Here is a 26,247-nt window from a genome sequence, read left to right as displayed (position 1 = left end):
CTGCCAATCGAAAGGGAGTCTACCTGGATGCTTCTTAATTCTCCGCCCAATGGCGTCGCCAAGGGGGATGTAGTGGCTGCAGGTGCCTCTCCATATGTCCTCTCTCTTCTCATATTCATTTCCGTTCAAAAAATTCCCAACATTTGGGGTTTCACTTTTTTTTTTAGGAGCCTCCCCAAAAAAAGTAAGCGGTTTGTTATTTTTTTGGGGATGCTTAAATTTTTGTGTGAATTGGAGAACCCCATTGTTGCATAGATGTAATTATAAAATGGGAAGGGTAAATGAAAAAGTTAGTAAAAAATGAGGTGGACGAATAAGAAAAGGAAAGAGAAAATATGGGGAGCATCACCTTTGCGGATGCTCTAAGAGTACAGCAAAAGAATAATGAATGAAAGTTAGTTCAGCGGTAAGGTTGTTGCTTTTTAATCAATTGCTCCGGTGTTCGATTCTCCACTAAGCTTTACTTTTTTTTACTTTAGCAATTTTCATGTTTGTCAACATATTATGCCATATTAAATGTACATTAGTTATTACCACAATTACCATGAAGATTTCATATTAAATACTACCATTCACATTAAAATATCATGTATATTTACTTCACTTTTTTTTGAATTTCTTACTTCAAGCCCTACTTTTTTTTCCCCCTTAGTTCAAGACTTTAGATTAGGCTTTATATTTCTAAACTTGTAACTTAAATGTTTTTTTTTTAAGAACTCAAATCATGTTGATGTCGGTAGGTTGAATTTTTGCATCCCCGTAACTAAATCCTTGATACGCCACTGTCTCCGCCTGCCGTATCAAGCAAAAATTATTCTTCAATTTGTTCTTCATTTGTATGTCCCATGTTAGGTAATTCTGTGCTTTTTTTTTTCTTAATTTCGTTAACAAGTATTTATACTAGCGCCACATCTCATTGAAGAAGGGCGATATTCGCCACAAGCTTGTGACAAATACCGTTTCCCCTCTCCCTTTTTGTGAGAGGTCACAAGCTTGTGACGGGATGTTATACTAGTTTATAATTTGATTTGGATTTTGAATTGCACGTATTTGGTGGATAAACCTCTTCTTTAATTATTTACTTCTCTGTGATATTCAATTTGGAACTGTCAATATTATTGATTTGTGAAATTATTTACATAATTCTCTGTGAAATTATTTACATAATATTGCCTCACTGCTGAAGTTCTATTTTCTGTTTTCACCATCAAATAAATGTTGTTGGAAAATAGGGGCTCTTTATGCCTTGAGTGTTTTTCATTTGTCTCACATTGATAGTGAAAGACTTGTTTCATGTGTTTATATAACACCCCTTAACATACCATATCACTAGTGGGTCAAGGGAGGCTTTTGTGGAAGCCTTGCGAGGTGCTTAATTCAGCTCGCACGCGCACCGTGCCCGAGCCCGGCCCGGATTTGGGATTTGGCAATCGCCCGTGGCGGGCTGTGCCTATCTTTTTGGGTCTGAGTTGAGTGTACTTGTATTCCGTTTTTTCAAAACGGACTCAGTCAATTCTGACTGTTGCGTGGAGAGTAATGCTCCTGAAGAACAGGTCTGTTTGCTAATGTTTAGGGCCACATTTTTGCTGATGCTAACTGCCCTTTACTGCTATAAATAGATCTCCTCTTCAGTCATTTAATCACAACAAAAACACACTCTCTTCTTTCCTTCTCTTCTCTGCTCACTTAAAGTTTCTGGGTATTGTTATTTCGATCGTTCCAAGTCTCACAGTTCCGAGTGGGCGGAACTGCGTGGAGACTGTAGTGTTATCCTTGGGGAACTACCGGCACTAGCTGATCGCCACCACGGTCGTACCGGAGAAATAGTTTTCAAGGCAGTGGCTTCTACCACGGCACTACTTACGGGTGCTACATTCTGATCGCTTATTAATTCGTTTCGTAATTCTATTCTCCTTCCGTTTCTGCTTCTTTCGAATAATAATTTGAAAACTATTTTTAGTTGTTGTAACCATGTCTGTGATTTCGAAAATTGTTCCTGATATGTCGAAACTTGAGTCGTTGGATGGTATAACAATTATAAGCGATGGTCCCAGAAATTGTTGATGTATTTTGAACAGTTAGAAATTGATTATGTTTTATTTAATGACCCGCCTAAGCCTATTACCCCTACTGATGATGTTGAGTCGACCCCTCCCGCTGCTAAAGATGTTAAGTCCAATGAAGAGAGTACTACAAAATTTGTCAAGGACAACAAAACTACTAGCTGTCACATTCTGAATAATATGACAAACACCTTATTCGATTTATTTGCTGTGAATAAGTCGGCTAAGTTTATTTGGGAGGCTTTAGAAACCAAGTATGGGGCTGATGACGCGGGAAAAAAGAAATATGTTGTGGGAAAATGGTTGGAATTTCAAATGGTTGATGGGAAACCCAGTATGGATCAAGTGCATGTCTATGAGAACTTATGTGCTGATGTGGTTAATGAGAGCATGAAACTTGATGATATCTTTGTGGCTAACATTCTGCTTGAGAAATTCCCTCCCTCCTGGTCTGACTATAGAAACCAACTTAAGCACAAAAAGAAAGACATGTCCCTTAAGGAACTTATAGAACATATGAGGACCGAGGAGGCTAATCGCCTTAAAGACCTTCCTGCTAGTCAATCTGTGATTGTTCCTGCTGTTGCTGCTGTTAAAGTTAATCTGGTTGAGTCTGGTGGCCCGTCTTATGCTGAGAAATATAAGGGTAAGGGTAAGGCCAAAGTTGGTCAGGGTAAGAACCAGAGTCCTGCAAAGAAGAATGGTCCAGGGAAGCATACCAAACTGGTTCCCAAGATTTAGAAAGGTAAGGGTCCTATTGTCTGCTATGTGTGCGGAAAAACTGGGCACAAAGCCTACCAATGTTCTGAGAAGAAAACTGCTGAGGCCAATGTTGCTGTGACTGATGACGTTATTGCAGCTGTGGTTGTGGAAGCTAATCTGGTGGGTAATGTTGCTGAATGGGTCTTGGATACTGGAGCTTCGAGACACCTCTGTGCTGATAGGGGGTTATTTGCCGAGTTCGAGGAAGTTGTTGATGGGGAATGCGTCTATTTGGGTAACTCTTCATCTGCAAAGATCACAGGCAAAGGCAAGATCTTTCTCAAACTCACCTCGGGGAAAACACTTGCTCTCAGTAATGTTTTATTTGTACCCTCATTGCGTCGAAACCTTGTGTCTGGTGCCTTGTTAAACAAAGCTGGTTTGAAACTTGTTTTTGAGGCTGACAAGGTGGTAATGTCGCGTAATGGGGAATTTGTGGGCAAGGGTTATCTTTCTGGGGATCTTTTTGTATTGAACATTGATTCTGCTATTAATAATATTGCATCTTCTTCTGCTTATATCGCTGAGTCTATTGATGTTTGGCATGGTAGGTTAGGTCATGTGAATGTGGATTACATTAAAAAACTTAGAACTATGAGTTTAATTCCGAGTATGACGAGTCAAGAATTCTCTAAATGTGCTAGCTGTGTTGAGGCTAAGTTTACAAAGAAGCCTAGTAAACCTGTGACTACTAGGAACACGAGTCTTCTTGAGTTAATTCACACCAACCTAGCTGACTTCAAAAATGTTGCAAGTAGAGGTGGCAAGAATTATTTTGTTACGTTTATAGATGACTGTTCTAGATACACCCGTGTCTATTTGCTTAAGACTAAAGATGAATTAGAACAATCTTTTATAAATTAAACTTTAAGAATGAAGTTGAGAACCAACTTGACAGAAAAATTAAAAGGGTAAGGTCTGATAGAAGAGGCGAGTATAAGTCTAATTATCTAACCGATTTCTGTGCTGCAAACGGTTTAATACATGAGGCCAGTCCACCTTACTTACCCCAGTCTAATGGTGTAGCTGAACGTAAAAATAGAACCTTAAAAGAAATGATGAATGTTATGCTTTTAAGTTCTGGCCTATCTGACAATGGAAAATTTTAGAATTTTAGTTAGAATTTTCTTAAAAAAAAAAAACAACTACTTTACCCCTAACAACAAATCTTCTTGTTGTTGCTATTTTTTTTGTTGCGTTTTTTTACCTTTTCTGTGTAAAAGGAGTTATAAGACAATTTTGATGTTAACTGGATTCAAACTCAGGTCATGATAAATGAGGACCAATATTAAACTAGTTGGCATATGGTCTATCATCGTTACTGACTTAATGCATGCATTTTTTTTTGTATAAAGGGAGTCACAAGGGTGATATTGATACTAACGAGTTCGAACCTAGGTCTTTAAAATCAAGGAGAATCTTTTGTCTCATTTGGTGTCCCATTGTGTGCACCACTAGATATATGTTGACACATCAATACGTTAACATATTTGTTCTATATTTTTTATTTGCAACAAATGATGTGTCAAGACGTGTATGGAGTGAGACACAGTATAAGACACAAAAATGGGACATATGATCCTCACGTCTGGGTTTGAAGAAGGTGCTAATTCCCATGGATAACTCGCCTTGTGTCAAGCTCGTTCTTGAGGATCAACTCGTTAGTAATAGCCTCAAATTCATAGTCTATAGGTGCAAGGCACTTATAAATGACCCACACTGGTCGATCAAGCTTGAGCATACCTACCGGGAAGCAAATAGAGCAGCCGATCTCCTAGCCAATCGAGGTGTCCAGGCTAGCACGGAAGTGGAACATTTAGACTCTCCTTTCGATGCTCTCCGTACTATTCTTAGAGATGATATTTTTAGGGTAGCTATTCTCCGTGTAATAGCTAGTAGTTAGTTCTAGTCGGGGCTTAGCCCCTCCTAAGTACCCAAAAAAAAAAACAATTTTATCGATTAAACTAGTTGACATCTGCACATGGCCGTCTCAAGTAAAGTGGAGGTTCGGTGCAAAAAAAAATATGAGGCCCCAAATTTACAAAATCAAATATTAATGTAAACCACAAATTATTTAAAAAGCGATTTTTTCACGAAGTTTTTCTTGAAACAGATTACTCTATTAAACTTTCATAATTGACTGTGGACAAGGTACAAGAAATCGACTATCACCCATAATAACACATAACAATTCATTAAAACTAAGACAATATATTACGTATTTCGATCTCTTTGGAACTCAAGTATATGACAAAATTTTGATTTTAATTCCAATCCATCTAATTATAAACTTGATAAGTAATTAATTTGAGTAATTAATTTAGGATAATCATAATTGTTTAGGGAAAATTAAAGAGGAAATATAATTTGTTTGGAAAGAAAATCAATTACTTCCTATTTGAGGAAGGAGATTGGAGTGAAGTACAACGAGGATTGACTAGACACAATCACAACATACACACGTCACGCAATAAAGCCTTTCTTTCTATTTTTTTTTAAATATATGCCTAGACAAGATTTGGGCTCCAAATGTTTAAGGCCTAGTGTCATTGCACATAGAGCACATAGACTTAGATAGGCTAGCATCTGCATAAGGAAAAGGCTACACATACACATTGTGTATGAAAAAACCATACACAACCAATGAGATTGCGACACGTGGCAAACTTGAGTTAAGTTTAAGTGATTAATTAAGGGTTAGATTAGTAATTTAACATATGTAGTTAAGTTGTTAAAGTAACACCCCCATACTCCAAGTGCCTTACCAGGACCACTTAAGGCATAGAAGTGCTACCATCTCGGTTTTCCGAGGCAATGATAATCATAAGACAATAACGAAACATACTTAAAAGTAAATAATGTTTAAACTGATTACATACCAACTCCAAAACTGATAAAAAGAAATACAAGATTCTCGGACGGTCTCTTAAAACTATCAAAGCTATAAAACATCGTCGACACGGAAGACTTCTAACGCCACGTGATGACTCATCCCACTATCCCATACGCGTCATATCATACCTGCTCAATAACTGCTCACCACCTCCGAATGGATCACCACAGTTTTTAAAACATTTAAACGGGGTCAGTACTAATCACACAATTTATATAATCCAACAACACAACAAACAACACAGCTCAAACGGTCACACACACAATCACACCCACTCCAATCAATCTCCGTCACCGATTGTCCACTGGACCACCGCCGATGGGGGACCGCAGCCGTACCCACCAAATCCCCGCTCATCATACCGAGCGATAACCCTGTCCCATTAATGTGCACATCCCCTCCCATGACGGGTTCCACAGAGGGCGAAACTAGGGCGTGAAGCCACTCCCGCAAGTGACTCCACTCAGCCGAGAACGCATCTCGAGAACCAGAGACAAACAATCACAACCATTAAACAGCAATCAAAACTAACAACCGTCACAATACTCGTACGACAACAATCAACAATCACAAATCATCACCAACACATTATGGGACTAATACTGAGTAGGGAAACCCTACCTGGAATGCAATCACTATTCAGACGGTCTAGCAGCTGTCTCAAAACCTTTCCTCTTCGAACCCTTCTCCTATACACATAATCATACAATCACAATCTAACATCAACAAAACATAGAAAACCCCCAATCCCAAAATTAGGGTTTAACCAACTTTAACAAAACAGTATAAAAATTATATGTAAAGCTTACCCTCGACACAAGGATCACAACGGTGTAAAGAACGATAAAATCCGACACCTCTAGCTCCGGGATTTGTTAATGATGCGATGACAGACAAACAACGTAACTCCTTTTCTCCTCACTTAGGTTTTAGAATAGATAAAAGAAACTAAGAAAAGTGACGGGCAACCTTTTATACTTATCTCGCATCATTAACAAAACCCGACAAAACATTGCCCGTAAACCGAGCCACTCGATCGAGTAACTGACGTACTCGATCGAGTGCCGCCTAATCGATCGAGTACCAAGGCTACTCGATCGAGTACCCTACAGGTCAGAAACTATTTTAAAATGCAAAACACCCTTACTCGACAGAGTAAGGCCCACTCGATAGAGTACCCAGAGGCTCATAAAACCATAGTATTACAGTCTTCCCTCCTTAAAAAAAAACTTCGTCCCCGAAGTTCAACCCATACATAAAAACAAACCTACCAACTCGACTAAGACACAACAACGCAACTAAGACTCAAAACAAAACCTCACCCTATAACACATGAACTCTTAACACCAACTCCACCAACTATACTTACCTCCACAAGATGTCTCACGATATCGTATCAACTACATCCTATTCTCTCTCGACACCAACTCCCAATACCACCAACTATTATCCACAAACGCTGCTAGCTCCGTGACATATTATCCATTATAAAATCTAATATCAAGACATTCACAAACATCAAACGGAATGTTACAGTTAACATGATTAGTTAACAGGGTGACTGCCGGTCAACTCTAGTGGTCAACGGCGGGGTTGACTGCCGGTCAATGGTGGTGCCGGTCAACTCTAGTGGTCAACGGCGGGGTTGACTGCCGGTCAATGGTGGTGGCGGTGGGTCAACAAAACCTTTAAGTCAAGGGTAAAAAATGTTGTTGGTAAGGCTTGAACCAAGGATCTCTTGCTTGAGGTGCATTTACAATTACCACTATAACACATCTATCTTATTGTCATTTTTGTATCTCCTTTGGTATATATCGTTGTTAAGACCTGATTTAATAAATAAAAAGTAATAAATAATTGTATTAAGCATGATGTGTCTCTATAATTATTTAAAAAAATGTACTTTTATTATATAATAGGTAGTATGTAACACCCCCTCATACCAAGATGCCTTACCAGGACCACCCTACCATGAAAGTGCGTTACCATCTCGGTTGCCCGAGGTTAGTACGTATAAAAAAGCGTCTGAACTGAGCACATTTATTAAAGTACTGTAAAATGTAAAGTTTACATCAACCAAACTCAAATACTGTTTTAACAAAATACAACTTCAAAGTCTGACAATAAAAGAAATCCAACTAAGACTCAGACGGTGATGCTATGACTCGTGATGACACTTCTCCCAAGACAGTCCCCAAGCTCACACTAGCAATACCTGTCAAGCCTGCTCACCATCCCGGAATGGATCATCGCAGATTCCACAAACAACACGGGGTCAGTATTACTCAAACATTAAGACAAACAAACGAGGTAAAATCAACTGATCATCGCCAATTCCCAATCCTCCATTCTCACACAGTAACCGACTACACACTGAAGTGTGTAGCCCTGCCAGAATACCCATCGCAACAGGTAATCCTCGTCGCCAGTGGGTGACCGCAGCCGATCCCACCTAGTCCAGCTCCTCAACGAGCGACAATAATCTCTGTCCCTTAATGTGCACATCCCCTCCCGTGGCGGGTTCCACGGAGGGCGAACTAGGGTGTGAAGCCACTCCCGCAAGTGACTCCACCACAATCACAATCACAATACATCACAGCCATCTCAACACCCTTACACCAACATCGTTACAACAATCTCCATACTCCGATGATCAACAGATAACAATAATCACAACAACATGTCTTACAATAGCAGTAAACTGAGTAGGAAACCCTACCTTAGCAACCAACAGTAGTATGCAACACGGACAATCAAAAAGGCTCCTCTACGAAGTCTTCTCCTATACAATAATCATGTAAAACAATAACACATTGCACAATTCCCAAAATCCCATTTCCATATATATATATACAGTAACCCCAAAGAGTACAAATAATCATAAAGATAGGACTTACCAACTGTGCAACGAGAACTTATACGCAAGAGTCACAAGATTACCCACACGACGATGCTACGGAATGATTAAGGGAAAGATTAGGGAATGATTAGGGTGTAATTAGGGTAACGTAGAAAATGATGAAGTTGAAATGATGTTTTGAAAACTGACGCGGGATATAAAATAATCTTAAACATTCTCTAATTAAACCGTCAAAATAATACTCGCCAGACCGAATACTCGGTCGAGTATCGTTATACTCGGCTGAGTATCCTCTACTCGGTCGAGTATTAATTATACTCGGCCGAGTATTCATCGGCAGAACCAAAACAACTCATAACAACAACACTACTCAGCCGAGTAGGCTCTACTCGGTCGAGTAGTCGCCAAAGAAAATCCGTAGTGTTACAATCTTCCCCCTCTTAAAAAGAACTTCGTCCCGAAGTTCACACTGTACTATCAAACAAAACACAACACTACACCACAAGACTATACTAACCACATATAACAACACCAAGGAACTATACAAGTCACCACAAAAGTCATTACCCCAACTCAAAGCAAAACAACAAACAAAACAAAACACGACCGCAACCATCTCCTACCCCCTTAAAAAGACAACGGTTAGGTCCCCGTAACCAAACATACCTGATCAAAAAGGTTAGGAAAACGTTCTCGCATAGCTTCCTCGGGTTCCCATGTGGCTTCCTCCACATTATGATTAGACCAAAGGACCTTGAGTAGGACCGTCTCACCATTCCGGGTCTTACGAACCTTGCGATCAAGAATCTCCTTAGGAATCTCGGCGTAGGACAAGGATTCATCAAGCTCGATGTTCTCCATCTCAAGGATATGCGACGGATCGCTCACATACTTCCGAAGTTGAGATACATGAAAAACATTGTGTACTCTATCCAAAGTCTGGTGGTAACGCTAACTCGTAGGCCACCTCGCCAACACGGTCCAAAATCTCATAAGGACCTATAAACTTTTGGCTTAGCTTACCCTTTTTCCCAAACCTCATAACACCTCGCATTGGTGACACTTTTAAAAGAACCTTGTCACCTACCATAAACTCAATGTCCTTGCGGTGCAAGTCGGCGTAGCTCTTCTGACGATCTTGAGCTGCTCTCATCTTTTGCCGAATCAACTGGATTTGCTCAACCATATCTTGAACCAGCTATGGCCCTAAAACCACCGTCTCGAACCGTCATCCCAACAAATCGGACTTGGCATTTCCGCCATACAAAGCTTCAAAAGGTGCCATCCCAATGCTTGTATGATAACCATTTATTGTATGAAAACTCGATCAAATCAAGCTGTCTTCCCAATCGCCCCCAAAGTCCATAACACATGCCCTCGGATGTCTTCTAAGGTCTTGATGGTCCGTTCTCGTCTCGACCATCGATTCTTGGGATGAAAGGCCGTACTCATCTTTAAAGTTGTACCCATCAGCTCTTGCAGCTCTTGCCAAAACTTGGATATGAACCTCGCATCACGATCAGAAATGATATCTTTAGGTATACCATGTAACCGAACCACATGCTTCCTATAACCCAATGCCAGCTGCATCTTAGACCAAGTATCTTTCATGGGAACGAAATGGGCTGACTTGGTTAACCGATCAACAATCACCCAAATCATGTTGTTACCTTGTTGTGACCTAGGTAACCCCACAATGAAGTCCATGGATATCGACTCCCACTTCCACTCGGGTACTTTCAAAGATTGAATCTTACCTTGTGGTCTCCTTTGTTCACCCTTGACCTTTTGACAAAGTCAAACATCCGCCACAAACTCACTACATCTTTCTTTATGTTTGGCCACCAAAAAGTCTTCTTAAGATCTCTATAAAGCTTGTCACCACCCGGGTGAACTGAATAGGGAGTGCAATGAGCCTCCGTCATGATCACTCTCCGCAACTCTGCATCCTCAGGAACACACCATCTCCCATCAAAACGAACACTCCCATCTGGATGGATAGAAAATCTGGAAGCCGTTCCACTCTCTACCTTTGACTTCCACTCCTGAATCTTAGGATCAAGCTCTTGCTTACTTTTGATGTTCTCATACAACTCTGGCTCGATCGTCAAATCCCCTATGGTATCCCCCTCTCGAATCATAAAGATCCCCAAACTAGACATCTCATCCCTCAACTTCAGCAAGGACATAGCTGTACATAGCGAATGAACGCTCTTCCTACTCAATGCATCTGCAACAACATTAGCCTTACCCTCGTGATAGATGATCTCCATATCATAATCTCCAATCAGCTTCATCCACCGTCTCTGTCGCATGTTAAGCTCCTTCTGAGTGTAGATATACTTTAGACTCTTATGATCAGAGAACACCTTAAAAGTTGCTCCATAAAGGTAGTGTCTCCAAATCTTAAGGGCGAACACAACTGCACCCAGCTCCAGATCATGAGTAGGGTAGTTCTCCTCATATTGCTTCAGCTGTCTCGAAGCATAGGCTATGACTTTCCCTCCCCGCATCAAAACACAACCAAGACCATTCTTTGAAGCGTCGGTATATACCTCAAAGTTCTCACAACCCTCTGGCAAGGCTAGGATAGGGGCTGTGGTCAAGCGTTCCTTTAAGGTCTGAAACGCCGTCTCACAATTCTCATCCCAAACAAATCTGACTTCCTTTCTCATCAAGGATGTCATAGGCCGCGCTATGGTAGAGAAATCTTTCACAAATCTCCGTGTGTAGCCAAGAAGACCTAAGAAACTCCGAATCTCGAAGAACATTCTTCGGCGATTCCCACTTGGTAACGGCCTCAATCTTACTAGGATCCACAGATACCCCCTTCTTAGATATTACATGGCCCGGAAAAGCCACTTCCTCTAACCAACTCACACTTGGATAGCTTGGCATAAAGTCGATTATCTCTCAAAGTCTGTAGAACTATCCTCAAGTGCTCCTCATGCTCTTCCTTAGTCTTAGAATAGACTAAGATATCGTCGATGAAAACAACCACGAACCTATCCAAAAACGGGGTAAAGATCCGATTCATCAAATCCATAAAAGCTGCTGGCGCATTGGTCAACCCAAAAGGCATCACCACGTACTCGTAGTGACCATATCGAGATCGGAACGCTGTTTTTTGGAATATCCTCATCTGCTATCCTCGGTGGTGATACCCCGACCTCGCATCAATCTTGGAAAACACACCGCTCCACTTAGCTGATCAAACAAGTCATCAATCCTCGGCAACGGATACTTGTTCTTCACTGTGACCCGATTGAGCTCTCTGTAATCAATGCATAGCCTCATACTCCCATCTTTCTTCTTTATAAAAAGAACTGGAGCTCCCCACGGTGACACACTAGGCCTGATGTAACCCTTGCCTAGCAACTCATGTATCTGCTTTTTCAACTCTGCCAACTCTTTAGGTGCCATACGGTAAGGTGTTTTAGATATAGGGCCCGTTCCCGGCTTAAGCTCCACGCTGAAATCGACACCCCTCTTGAGAGGCAAACTCGGTATCTCCTCAGGAAAGACATCTTCGAACTCTCTCACCACAGATATCTCAGAAGCTGTCGGTGGCTCTACTCGGTGATCTCTCACATGACAAAGAATCAAGGGACACTTCTTCCTCAAACATGACTTTAAAGTCATCACAACTAAGAACCTACACTTAGGCTTTACCACAAACCCTCTATAGGACACTCTAACACCCTTGGAACCCTTTAAGGACACCCTCTTTTGCCGACAATCTATCCTGGCATCATACTTACCCAGCCAATCCATCCCGACAATCACCTCAAACCCATCCATAGGAAACTCTAACAGTCTCACTGGTAAATCTACCCTCCAACTACCATGGATACTCCCTTATACAGCTTGAGACACGACACCGACTCCCCCGAAGGTATGAATACATCATCTTTTACAACCTCAAACTTTCCCAAACCCATAGACACAACATGACTCTTAGACACAAAAGAATGTGTAGCCCCTAATCAAACAAAACAAAGGACGGTACATTATGAACAAGAAAGGTCCCCAGTAACTACATGAGCATCATCCTGTGCTTCCTGCTTGTCCATCATGAAGAGCTTTCCACTGTTTTTCTGTCCTCCACCCCGAATCAAGCATTGGAGGTACTTGGCTTGGGCCGCAATCCGAGTGGTCTTTGTTGTTCAAGCGCCGATAAGATCCACCACCACCGCGGTTGTAACCGCCCGTTGCCCTGTCCACCTCTGTTGCCCCATGAACCCCGGTCGGTTACTAGCAAAACTCGAGTCGCCCGAGAAAAATTCCCCGACCGTGCTCCCGAACCAGTCTTGGGCTTGTAGCTCGTGCATTCCCGTCTTTTGTGGCCTATCCCACCACAAATTGAAGCAAGTAAGGTTGGTGTTGTCACTCACGACCCGACCCCCCATTCTTTCCCCACCACGAGATCCTCCCGAGAAACCACTCCACCGAAAAAAGCCTTAGCATGGTTGAAGTTCCCCTTCTTGTTGGTCGGTGACCGTTGTTTCCACCATCACCTTCCTCTTTTCTCGCAGCTAGTCCTCTCATCGATCTCTCTTGAGAGATCTACCATTCTCTCGGCTTGACCCGCTCTCGGGTATACTTCCTTGAGGTCGGTAGCAACCCCACTGGTATACGACTCACTATCTTAGCAGATAAACCCCTCTCAAAACGGAGAGCCAAACCTCTCTCGTCCTAGTCGCATGTCTTCCACATAACGAGATAGCTCCAAAAACCGATGATAGTAGTCGGTGACCGTCATCTCCTCAGACATGGTGAAGGAATCAAAGTCGGATCTCATCTTGTGTCGGATATGCTCCAAAGACAAATCGCTCTCTCATAGCACTCTTCAACCTGGACCAGGAATAGCTCCTTCCGCCTGGTAAAAAGCTCTAGCATCTTCCTTGACATTTTGCCACCAAACTGCAGCCTCACCTCTTAGGTAGTACACTACCTGCTCAACAATCATGTCCTCGGGGCACTTAACCATTTCCATGAGAGCTTCAATCTCACGGTGCCACTTCTCGAGTAGCTTTGGTTCACCTACCCCGTCATATGTGGGAGGGTTGAAGCGAGCAATGATGATGCTGAGCTGTGTTGCATCCATCGACTTCTCGTTCCCCTTTCCCACATTTTTGAGAGCTTTAAGGAGAGCCTCTTGTTGCTCAATCATGCGAGCAACCTCATCAAGAGTCATCTCTGAAGCTTGGATCTGCGCGGGAGTTCTTTTGGGCGGCATACTGAGCTGACAAGAAAGACGGAAACGTAAACACAAAAGTTTACTAAGGTAGGGTTTCCTACTCAGTTTACTGTTATTGTAAGACATGTTGTTGTGATTATTGTTATCTGTTGATCATCGGAGTATGGAGATTGTTGTAACGATGTTGGTGTAAGGGTGTTGAGATGGCTGTGATGTATTGTGATTGTGATTGTGGTGGAGTCACTTGCGGGAGTGGCTTCACACCCTAGTTCGTCCTCCGTGGAACCCGCCACGGGAGGGGATGTGCACATTAAGGGACAGGGATTATTGTCGCTCGTTGAGGAGCCGGACTAGGTGGGATCGGCCGCGCGGTCACCCATCAAGCGGCGAGGATTACCTGTTGCGATGGGTATTCTGACAGGGCTACACACTTCAGTGTGTAGTCGGTTACTGTGTGAGAATGGAGGATTGGGAATTGGCGATGATCAGTTGATTTTACCTCGTTTGTTTGTCTTAATGTTTGAGTATCTACCGTGTTGTTTGTGGAATCTGCGATGATCCATTCGGGGATGGTGAGCAGGCTTGACAGGTATTGCTAGTGTGAGCTTGGGGACTGTCTTGGGAGAAGTGCCATCACGAGTCATAGCATCACCGTCTGAGTCTTAGTTGGATTTCTTTTATTGTCAGACTTTGAAGTTGTATTTTGTTAAAACAGTATTTGAGTTTGGTTGATGTAAACTTTACATTTTACAGTACTTTAATAAATGTGCTCAGTTCAGACGCTTTTTGATATATACTAACCTCGGGCAACCGAGATGGTAATGCACTTTCATGGTAGGGTGGTCCTGGTAAGGCACCTTGGTATGAGGGGGTGTTACATAGTATCCCGCGCTTCGCGCGACCTGTTTCAAAATTTAATTATTATAATTGAAGAAAAATAATAATTCATATATGACCTTTAATATTTTTACATAGAAACATGATGTGTATCTATAATTAATGATTAGTTATAATTAATGCTTGTCATCAAGGCTATTGCGACACGTCCCGGTCATTTGTTGTCTTTTGGTTTTGGCACAAAGACCAAGGATAGAGGAGATGACTAATTATTAAATAACAAGTGGAACAAATTGAGTGTGGGGTTGTTTGGTTGCCATAAGACCCCCCTCCAAGCAAGGTCATGACCTAGGTCATGAGGGGGGTGAGCCTCCTTAATCACAAATTAAGCTCCAAATTAGGATGACCCGGTTGGCAAAGGAGGTCATCCCATGACCTCTTTTGATATTCTTGACCTGGTTGGTGACTCGACACATGTCATGCTCTGATTTGTTGGGTACAAAAAAAGGACAAGGTCAAGCTCAACCCTTCCATCTTCCTCTGCCATTTCTGCAAAAATTATTTGCATTGAAGAACTAGTTAACAATTGGGTTATTGAAAATTGTACATTAAATCAAAATTAAAAAAAAATATGAGCATATAAAAAAGGGCATTATCTTTAAATTCTCTACAAAATGAACTCAACTTTGATATATTTTGATCAATTTTGAATTCATTAAAAAGTGTAACAAATTAATTACATAAACATCAACAAAATAAAACTTCTATCCCTTTAAATTGAAAAAATATTGATTTCAAATTACCCACTATAGAAATCAACAAATAAAATCAAGAATGAGAATTACCAAAATTGAAAAAATGAGATCTTGGAAAAACGGAAAATGATAGATGAAGATATGGGTGAAATTGAAACCCAGAAAATTGAAAAGATCGATGATGGTGAAGATCGGCTAAGATGTTGAAGATCGAGATGATGGTGATGCGCTAAAGATGGTGATGTTGATGTCGTTTCTTTGTAATTTTATTTGGGAATTTCTTTTATTTGGGGATGATGTTGATGCGCTAAAGATATGGGATCCTTTGTTTATCTGGGTTGGAGGAATGAATTTGGGAAAAGAAGGTTTGGGTTTGTGTTGAAGAAATTGGAATTTCAAAGATGAATGAATGAGTTTGGTGTGTGACTTTGTCTTTGTGGTCTATCCAGTATCCACGTTACATTTAGTTTTAATTTTTTTTTGAGAGTTTATTTAATATTAAAACTACGATATTGACTCGATTACGCTATTGAAAATAATATACGATTATTACATTGTATAGATTGTTAAAATACGATCGTTAAATTAAATTAATTTTTTTATCTAATATCCGAATTAAAGATAAAATATTTATCATGTACATAGTTATTATTTTATAATTATATTATTTATAAAATTATAAAACTAAAATTAAATTATATAAATTAAATGATAATTGGAAAAAATGAGAAAAGGTTTAGTGGGGTAGAGAATGTGAGAAATGATTGAAATTGTTGGAAAGTGGAAAATGATTGGGTTAGTAACCTAGGTCACGACTTTCTGCTTGGGAGGATGAAAGTGAGTCAAAATAAATAAGGTGTGATTAAGAGTAAATATGGGTCGCGACCTAATTAAGGCGACCCTTGCTTGGGGGTGGTCTAAGGGAAGATAAATTCACATGAACTCCAATTTTACATGAAATGGAAATTCACGGGTCGTAATTATCTCGACGAGAAGTAAAAAACAAAACGTCCTAAATTAACTAACTAATCTTATCATATTTCCCCCAACTCCACGTAACTAATTAGATGTGAACACTACAATTGATCCATCATATCATGAAAAAACTGGTAAACACATTTTCCTTTAACCGCTTCTTGCATACATGTACATAATCACATAATTAACACCTAACTAATTCCAATTAATTCATCCTTTTTTGTCGGATTAATTTCCCCTTTCCAAATTCTAAATTCACAACAATTTCTCAAAAATTAATTCGCCATCTTCAATCCTTGATTTTGATACATCAACAACAGGTATATTTAAATGAATATCGTCAGACCGTCTCTTATAAGAATTTGTGTTACGAGAATATACGACATGGGTATTAAATTAATGTAAATGATTTCCTACGTAAATTTGCAGGAACATTAAATACAATTACAATCTTTGGTGATCTTGAAAATGGTGGTAGAAGAGAAAAATGAAGGAGGTGATGAAGAATCTGCATTATCACAATTAGGGACAGTAAGAGTCAAGTTTTTTTGTAGCCATGGTGGTAAAATATTGCCTCGTCCTTCTGATGGAACACTTAAATACGTCGGTGGCGAAACCCGTGCTGTTGCTGTTCCTCGCTCTATTTCTTTCTCCGGTACTCGTATTTTTTTAGCATGTTGGGTTTGAGTGGTGGATACGGGTTTTGAAAAAGCGAACTAGTAATACAATATACTCCCTCCTATTCAACTAGTTGTTTACGTTTCATTAAACAAATGAAAACGTAAACAACTAGTTAAATGAGAGTAGTAAACTTGAACGGAAAATAGGAAATTGATCATTTTAATTTTGGTGCACTACAAGAAATCACGACAAGGGCGACTAAGGAAGGCGACTGTTCTCAGTCGCCATTATAAATTTAGCGACTAAGAACAGTCGCCCGCACTTGGTAGCAAGGTTTAGTCGCATTTGGTGACAAGTCATAGTCGCCTACTTTAGACGCCTTTAACGGATATTCTTGTAGTGGTTGGAAACTTGTTATAGTCGCTCTATTTGATTCATCTTCTGTGAGACTATGGATTGGTCATGTTTTGTTGGATTTAAACACGATAGTCAGAAAATCGGAAATGCTGTGCGTGCAATGTTTGGTTGCATAATTCACATGATCATTTTTCAGTTTTGTGTGGTCAGAACTTATGAACAAGATGAATGATTTATTCGACGGGGAGTATGTCCTGAAATATCAGATAGCAAAGGAGGATCTTGATTCATTGGTATCAGTAAAGTGTGACGAAGACATCCGCCATATGCTTGATGAATATGATCGTCTTGAACAAGCCGGACCTTCTAAGCTCCGAACCTTCTTATTTCCTGTCAACCCAGTTGTGGTCAGCAGTCTCCAAAGCCGGCTCACCCGGGTCAACCGAGTCCAGAGCTCACCTAATTTATGCAGTCTAAGTGCGCGTCACATTTTGCCTGCAACGCCATATCAGCATAATTACTACCATGGGTGTCAGTCGCCAGATCATCATCATAGTCCAAGCTGGCAGGGTTACCAGTCTCCCATCACAGTGCATGGTGGCAGAAGTGAATACAACAGGGCTCCTCCGCTTATGGGTCACCACAATGCAATGTCAATAAGGTATCCCGGAAGTGGGGGCCACAGAAGATGGGGCCACCTTGAACAGTATTCTACACAGTGTGCTAGCCTTCCCCGCAGTCCTGCTGATCTTTGGGAGTTTTGACCACAGTCTGGACTCTCGCAGCCTCCTCTCTAGTCTGGCTACTTAGATTATACAGCCGCATACCTTGAACTCCTAAACCATTTAAGAGTTTTAGGGCTGATCTGATACACACCCTGGAAATCTGGAATTGCTGCTTTAATCAGTAGTTGAAATCACAGGAAAATTGTTAATGGTTCATGATTTCATGAGCATCAATGCATTATAGATTCACAGGGATTGGTTTATACATTTTTATTAGTCTCAGACTTGTTAAGTTCGTGTTTACAAGTTTAGAAAATGATAAAAAAATTAATTGTTAAGTCGTTTTTAAAAGAATTATAATTTGAGAAAGAGAATGTCCTATTCTTAACTTGTAGTTTGGAGTTTTTGCGTCTAATAAGTATTTTGACCGAATGAACTTGGACTTACTGTATCACTTGGCGATGAGTTCCAAATCGGAGATTTCTTTCTTTTCAAATTGATCGTTCACGAGATTTTCGGTTTGAAAAAAAAGATGTTTTTTGAACTTGTGATTGCCATATCTTTTTTTCTTTTTAAATGGAGTAGTATTACGTGTAAAATGACAAATCTGAAGTGATACCACATAGGCACATACTCTTAAATTTTAAGATTTGTATACTCGAGAGTTTTAGTGAACACTAGAAAGCTAACCACCACCTAAGCAAGTCCACAAATCAATCCCTTTTTAACTTATCCTCATTCCACTATGACTATTCGCAAATGTGCCATTTCTATTTTGTACTATGGCTTAGCTTCACTCATTCCACTTCCTACACCAAGTGTTCAGTACCTCTGGGAGTGCTATCTTTGGTATTAATGCAGGTATTAATCCTACTTCCTATTAGTCATTCGATGTAAATACGGATGTAATTTTCATTATGGGTCATATGGAAAAAGTCTCTTTGTGTTATTAACATCGAGCTGCGGCTCTATACACCACCAACTCCCCTGCATAGCTATTTGTGGGGAATGCTAATACAAAAATAAAATATAAATACATTTCTCCTTCTTGGTACAGTTATCATACACCTTATCCAAAGAATTGATCATATTCTCCATAAACAACATAACAATATCTTAATATATTAGTAAAAATTTTCTTACGTCTCAGTCATTTGTATATCTGTTTTTGGGTGATTCATTTGTATATTTTCTATATTAGGAATGAATGATTGTATTGGGTAATTTGTCTTCCAAATATATTGTTGTACTTGCTAAGTTGCTATCCAGTAACAACAATTAGAAATGATCACCTACTTGTTCCTTGGTTTTGTGCCAAAAACAAAGGTAAACAAATGAGTGCGAGAGCCGGAAGGGAGGGAGTAAAAATTAAAGCTATCCCTTGGCAAGGGTACTACCGTGTACGATAACGTTGTACCTTAGAATTTTTCTTCTGGTAATGAGTCCTCAACATTTCCCTAATTTTCCAAAGCCAAGAAAAAGACTGAGTGGTTGAAAGAATTATCAAACAAAATAAAAAAAATGTAACACTCATAATCTGAAGGGGACATTTCTGGCATCAGATTATAGTTAATTATTCTCATGGATTTGATTGCATTCAAGCATATATTTTAATAGAGTAGTTTTTATGATTAGTCAACTTATAATTTACACAATTGTCCTTTCAGCTTCAAATTGGGCTTGTGTTCATTTTATCCTTATATGTGTAGTACACTATATAGTACAGATTACCTGATAGTAGTCAACTGTACTAACAAAGAGCCTGCACAATAATGTAATTAGTTTTCTGCAATTATCAAATGTTTGTTTTAATGCCCGAACGATGATGGCCAGGCACTAACATAATGTAGTTAGTCTTTCTCGGTGTTAGGGTGGTTCCGTATGTGTACGCATTATTTACCTATTTGGCAAAACAATTAACATTATCGATGTCTTAAGGGCTCCTGCAAATAGTGGGCACGGGGTTTCGACCCGTTTAGTGAATAGTGCCTTTTTCCATTGTAATGATCCAGAACAATTAAATTAAGGGATGTACTTGGTCAATGTAAAATATTCCAATGATTTGGTGATGGAATAAACTAAAGGGATTTAAGGACAATCAGGTAGAGTACATTTAGGTCTAACATCTAAGCATTCTGACATTTTCTCAAATAGATATTATATAAATGTATGTATGCTGGAATTATTATTATTTTTCCTATATTTTCATGTAGGCAGAAGCAGCAAGAATCATGCCTTTTTTAGTTAGCCAGAATTGTAAGATTTCTTAATGATGTTTGAAAATGCCAACATCTTTCGACGTATATATACGACCTGAAAACAGTTTCTTCTCCATAGTGATTAGCAAAGTCTAAAAGACAAGCTTCAAAACAGAAATACTTAGAAAAAATGAGCAGCCTTTATCTGCTGAAGCTGATATGTCTTTTAGTATTCCTCGGGTGGATGTTAATATGGATTCTGATACCAACGGATGTCTACAAGTCTAAGTGGACTCCTAAACTATCAGAGAAGTTCAATGCCACATACATTGGTGGACAAGGTTAGCATTCTTTCCTTCTTATTATAGTTGGTGCAATTCTCAATGCAATTTTCTTTACTGGTTTTCTGGAATCTGTGTTTTGAACACGACCCTGTCATAGACGAGAGTTTTTGAGGCACCGAGTGAAGTTACTGTTTTATATGCCATATTAATATTGTTTTTGTGTTGTATGTCATGCAGGTACTAATCTTTTCCTGCTAACATTTCCTATAATGTTGATATCTGTTCTCGGTTGCATCTACATTCATATTAAGAACAAGGAGGAGTTATCAAAGAAAAGGTTTTGGTTGTTTCTTTCCTTCTCATCAAATCAATGTTTCTCTGTTTTCTCGACTTGTTATGCACACGAGAGAATCTGACTGTCTCTCTTTTTTTTTTTTTTTTTCTTGCAGTTCTACAGGTAAGAAGCGTTTGGCCTCTTTAAGTCGGCCGCTTCTTGTACTTGGGCCCCTTGGGGTCATTACTACAATAGAGCTGATTTTTGTAATAATGGGCATTGCACTTATGACTTGGCAATTTGGGAACTACTATGCTGCCGCTGCCAAGCATCCACACCTTCATCATCCTGGTGAGAAAATGTAAGTATGAAGAACAGCGTATACCGTACCCTCTTGAAGTTTCCTATACCATAGATTATTAACCAAGTTTGTTTTCAGTTGGCAAGCGAGGTTTCGGGCTGTGTGGTTGAGATTGGGATATGCATCAAATGTCGCTTGGGCGTTTGTCTTCTTTCCAGTGACACGATTTTCCTCAATCCTGCCACTGGTTGGGTTAACATATGAGTCAAGCATTAAGTATCATATATGGGTTGGGCAAGCAGTGATGATACTCTCAGCGTTGCACAGCATTGGTTTCATTATCTACTGGTTGATGGTTAACCAGATGATCGAGGTACCAGCTCACAAACTCTATGAAATATTTAGTACGCTTATAATGTTCACTCATGTCTCATCTGATATTCGGTCATACAGGCGCTGGAGTGGTCACCAACCTATGTATCAAATTTAGGAGGAGAGATATCATGGATTTTCCTGATAGCTATGTGGGTAACAAGCTTTGCATACACCAGGAGAAAGTCATTTGAAGTCTTCTTTTACACGCATCAGCTTTACGCTCTGGCGACCTTATTTTATGTTATACACATTGGGGTTGCCTGGACATGTCAGATCCTTCCTGGAATATTCCTATTTACTCTTGATCGGTTTCTACGATTTTTACAGTCGCGTTCTAATGCTAGGCTCATCTCAGCCCGACTTCTTCCTAGTGGAACTGTGGAAATGACTTTTCGCAAGAGTCCAGGTGATAAGTTGGAAGATTGATTAAAGAAACAATTTTGATGAAACTTCATCAGATGATCTAATCTTGTATTTCTGTTTTTTCAGGTGTGCATTATGGTGTCACTAGCAACTTGTTTGTAAAAGCACCCAAAATATCGAAATTACAGTGGCATCCATTTACCGTGATTTCAAATGAGAACATGGACCCTGATACACTGAGCATTGCCTTCAATACTGGAGGAAGTTGGACAACAAAGATGGAAAAACAACTTTCATCTTCTCTAGACAGGCTTGAAGTATCGGTTGAGGGACCATATGGGCCTGCTTCAACCAGCTTCCTAGAGTAAGTATTCCTGGAAATTTATTTGATATGTGGTTATTATTTAGATTTAATTTATTAAATATGAATATCTTGTTTCTCGTTCAGGCACGAATCTCTTGTGCTGATCTGTGGAGGCAGTGGGATAACCCCATTTATATCCATAATTCGAGAGATTATTCATCGATCCAATACCCAAGGAAGCCATATCCCCCGGGTTCAGCTCATTTGCGCCTTCAAGCATGCATCTGCTCTCACAATGCTCGACCTCTTGCTTCCTGTTGATAGTACTACCAGTGATCTGTCAAAAATTCAGCTGGAAATTCAGGTATACATAACTAGAGAGAATGAGGCACCCACAGCCGACAGTCAGAAGCTTGTTCAGACCAAGTGGTTCAAGCCGAGCCCACAGGATGTTCCCATTGCTCCGGTTTTAGGCCAAAATGGGTGGCTCTTACTTTCCTTCATTATCACATCTTCCTTCATCCTGTTTTTTATAGTTCTAGCATTGGTTACACAGTACCATATCTATCCTAGAGATCACAACACAAACGCGACCTACAATTTCACCGTTTGGGTTCTTTGGGACATTTTTATTATGTGTATCAGTGTAATTCTCGTCAGTAGCATAGTTTTTCTATGGCAAAAGAGCAAGATGAAGGAAGATCAGAAACAGATTAACAATGTTGAAGTGCCATCACCAATGAATTCGCCGGGGTCTTGGTTTGGTGGTGGGAGTAGTGAACTCGAAAGTCTTCCATATCAACCGCTTGTCCAAGCTACACAAGTGCATTATGAAGGCAGGCCTAATCTCCAAAGTAAGTCTGCCCTGTTAGAGTATAAAACCGATCTTGCATTGGGTCTCCAACCATTAGCTTAAGCTTTTGGTTGAGATGATTTATTGACATGGTATCAGAGCCAGTGTGACCAAGAGTATAAATTTTCCGTGTTTTTTGCAGAAATATTATCAGAATGCAAAGGAAGCGATATAGGAGTGATAGCTTCGGGACCAAGGGGAATGAGACATGATGTTGCAAGAATATGTTCAATTTTCGGAACAAAGAACCTGCATTATGAATACCTTAGTTTTAACTGGTGATGTACTACTCACATCATGGTGCCACCTTGATGCAATGAAAAATCTGATGTAGAAAATTGTCCTGAAGAGAAAACTGGAGTTTCTTCACTTGTGATAAATACTTTTGATTAAAGTTGTATGGCTATGTTGTTTAAATTGCGGGTGTTGATTGTAATCTTGGAAAATGTTTAACGAAAATGCCTCCTAATATACTTCTTCCGTTTGGTTTGATTCCAAGGTTTCGTTAAAATAACACCTCGCATATATTAAACAAACGTATGAAATCAAACCGAACGAAGGAAGTACTATATATGCTTGGAAAACACACTCAGAGGGAAAATAAAGCAGCAACATTACGTTGTAAAGAACCGCAAGCGAACGAATCAGTTATAGTGCTTACGAGTCTATCTCATGAAGGTTTAAGACTAAGTGCCGATCAATCTCAAATGTGTTGATTAACAGGTGTATTAAAAACAAGTTTGGTCTAACTTTTTGAAAATGAGTTTTTGTTTTTTTAAGTTGTAACGAAACTACCAAAAACAATAATCAAAATTATAAAAGATCAATACTAACGACTTGATTGCTTAATTAAAATAATAATTTTTGAAAAACAATCTATACATTATATCCTACTATATTGTGTAATAATTTGATAATTTGAATTAAATAAATTTATACAAAACAAAGTATTCAGTTGATTCACACGTAAAAAGTCTAAAAGTATTTTTGTAATATAAAACATAGGCCGTATATTTTTTAAAGGTAAAACAAAGATTGTACATTTTTCTTTGATCTCGAGCATAGCCTATGCTACCAATCGACATTATTCTTTCAGAATGGTTTATATCTACGGAGTATACAATTTGTTCCTCTAAACTATATCCGACATTCCGTTAGTTATGTGTTAGTTAATTTTGATTTTTTTTTGTGTGTGTGTTATACGTAGTTACCGTGGATAGCAGGCAGTATATTATAAATTTGTACTTTATTTTCTAAGAAATGTTGTGGTGCTAACACATCATCATTTTTTATTGAGAAATAACCACAAATTTGTACTTTATTTTTTAAGAAGTGTTGTGATGATGACACGTCATCATTTTTATTGAGGGTTAACCACAACACAAATTCTCATTGAAGACGGGAACTATTCGTCACAAGCTGAATACGGATAGTGCCCCTCTTACAATAAGCAAGTAGAAGCTTGTGACGGACAATGCAAGACGCTTTGTAACCACAAATCCTCTGTTGCTTATAGCTTTAGTAAATAATAAAGGATATTCATAAATGGGAAATGCTAGGGCGACACTGGCGGGTGTTATCGAATTTCGTAATACCCTAATATAAAAATAGAAAAAATTAGAAATTCAAAAGTAGTTTTCGTTTTTGCGCCAATAGCGTATGAATAAAACTGTAATTCACAATCCATATCATAACAAACACATCTTTAATTTTCATCAAATCATATTACCCATTAACCAAAAAAAGGGAGAAATTACAACTCATTTTTCTCTCTCTCTCTCTAAAAACCCTCTCTAAAAACCTTAAACTCCATCAATTATACGTAGTGCTTGCTTCCATTGATTTTCAATCGATGGTAAGCCCCAAGATTATTTCATATTTCAATCAATAGTATGCATATATATCTTCTATTCAATAAAAGTCTCACTTTTGGTGAGGATCATTTTTCCGTCGCTTATTTCGGAGGTTTTCCATTTTCCGTGGGTCCTCATCAGTAATATAGCCAAGACCAGTAGTTCGTTGATGGTTCGTAGCGTGTTCTTTCAAAGGGTACAATTGATTTGTCAACGATCCTTGGAACCAGTCAAAGGTAAATTTTATCTCATAATGAATCAAACGAAAGATCCCCTCAAAAGCTAAATGAAGATCGCGATAATAGGACGAGCCGAATTGTCAGATCATGTTTTGAGATCCCTAGTTTATATATAAGAAAATTATTTTTCTTTGATTTTCATTAGATTGGTTTGCGATTATACTTATCTTTTGTAAGTGTCGTGTGTGGTATAGTAATACTTTTCTTCTTAATGAATCCTTAACAATTCGCTAGACTAAATTAGTAATTATTGTGTAAGATTATCTATTATGTGAAGTCTTTAATATAAAGACATTTATGTCATTTTTTAATTTAATTTCAATTCTTACAAGTTTAATTCAGTTTAATAAGTACATTCAATTCAATTCAATTCAATTCAACCTCTTGCATTGCGCACAAAGTGCACAACCCCCTCATCGTCGGCAACACCTCACCATCTCCCTCTCCTTAGCGGTGTTAACCCCCCCCTCCCCCCTTTCCTCTCACTCCTTTTCCCCTAAGCCATGACCAACCCTACCCCACTAGCCACCACGAACTGCCACCCACAGGCCACAATACCCTACGTCGCCAACCTTCGCCTGCACCACCCTCTTCCTCTGTTATTTCCTACCAATGTCGGCATCCCACTATCACCAAACAATCAATAGCCATAGAACATGATAGAAGATATTACGGTATATTATAATATACCGTAATCGGAATAATATCAGTATTAGAATAATTATATTATATTGCGATATTAATTGATATGATTTAGATCTCGGGAATACTATAAATGTCGAGCCAATGTAATCATTCGAGACACGAACATTTATCAATAATACCGATTCTCTTTATGAACTCTTCCTCTCTCTGTTTCTATTATGGTATCAGAGCCTCACGCTCTTGAGGCCTAAATATACGAAATTCCGCTGCCTGCCGGTGGGGTTATGATTAATGTATAGCACCCACCGGCGGGATGTCGTTTATTCCGTCTAATTTGATTCACGATCTTTAAAAAAAAAAAAAAATTTACGTCCTTGTGAAGGGGTGTGTGCGCGCTTGGGTTTATTACAACTCCTCGTTAGTTGTAATTCTATTTGTATACTCCTTTCAACGATCTTTACCAAGTACAAAGTCTTGGCAAGTTAAGTTGTTTTATTGGCGGGAGTA

The 26,247-nt window shown here is 39.3% G+C and overlaps 2 protein-coding genes across 4 annotated transcripts; both read left to right on the top strand.

The window, feature by feature from the left end:
• Nucleotides 1-16,432: 16,432 nt before the first annotated feature.
• On the top strand, nucleotides 16,433-18,405 carry LOC141618333 (RAF-like serine/threonine-protein kinase 20). The gene is made up of 3 exons (XM_074435436.1): nucleotides 16,433-16,668; nucleotides 16,778-17,003; nucleotides 17,537-18,405. Exons 2-3 carry the CDS (start codon nucleotides 16,817-16,819, stop codon nucleotides 18,088-18,090), a joined length of 741 nt encoding a protein of 246 aa, XP_074291537.1. The 5' UTR covers nucleotides 16,433-16,668; nucleotides 16,778-16,816; the 3' UTR covers nucleotides 18,091-18,405.
• Nucleotides 18,406-18,779: 374 nt separating this feature from the next.
• LOC141618331 (ferric reduction oxidase 4-like) lies at nucleotides 18,780-23,462 on the top strand. 3 transcript variants are annotated; one of them, XM_074435433.1, is made up of 10 exons: nucleotides 18,797-18,912; nucleotides 20,265-20,307; nucleotides 20,389-20,590; nucleotides 20,771-20,870; nucleotides 20,983-21,168; nucleotides 21,247-21,481; nucleotides 21,562-21,889; nucleotides 21,973-22,210; nucleotides 22,295-23,004; nucleotides 23,146-23,462. In XM_074435433.1, the coding sequence occupies exons 3-10, from the start codon at nucleotides 20,440-20,442 to the stop codon at nucleotides 23,283-23,285; spliced, it is 2,088 nt and encodes a 695-aa protein (XP_074291534.1). In that variant the 5' UTR covers nucleotides 18,797-18,912; nucleotides 20,265-20,307; nucleotides 20,389-20,439; the 3' UTR covers nucleotides 23,286-23,462. The 3 variants fall into 3 exon arrangements, with proteins under 3 accessions (XP_074291535.1, XP_074291534.1, XP_074291536.1); XM_074435434.1 differs by lacking the exon at nucleotides 20,265-20,307 and having other exon boundaries at nucleotides 18,780-18,912; XM_074435435.1 differs by lacking the exon at nucleotides 20,771-20,870 and having other exon boundaries at nucleotides 20,991-21,168.
• The last annotated feature ends 2,785 nt before the right edge of the window (nucleotides 23,463-26,247 follow it).

Source organism: Silene latifolia, chromosome X (genome assembly GCF_048544455.1).
Source record: "Silene latifolia isolate original U9 population chromosome X, ASM4854445v1, whole genome shotgun sequence".
In the NCBI taxonomy this organism is placed as follows: Eukaryota; Viridiplantae; Streptophyta; class Magnoliopsida; order Caryophyllales; family Caryophyllaceae; genus Silene; species Silene latifolia.
Note: the sequence above shows the minus strand (reverse complement) of the source record. Positions and strands in the feature narration are given on the sequence as shown.

Bases quoted from the DNA above. Each gene is read 5' to 3' on its own strand.
- LOC141618333 (XM_074435436.1), top strand. From the start codon at position 16,817: ATGGTGGTAGAAGAGAAAAATGAAGGAGGTGATGAAGAATCTGCATTA. The intron at 17,004-17,536 runs GTACTCGTATTT...TTGTGTGGTCAG, and splicing joins TCGCTCTATTTCTTTCTCCG to AACTTATGAACAAGATGAAT.
- LOC141618331 (XM_074435434.1), top strand. From the start codon at position 20,440: ATGAGCAGCCTTTATCTGCTGAAGCTGATATGTCTTTTAGTATTCCTC. The intron at 20,591-20,770 runs GTTAGCATTCTT...TATGTCATGCAG, and splicing joins CACATACATTGGTGGACAAG to GTACTAATCTTTTCCTGCTA. The intron at 22,211-22,294 runs GTAAGTATTCCT...TTTCTCGTTCAG, and splicing joins GCTTCAACCAGCTTCCTAGA to GCACGAATCTCTTGTGCTGA.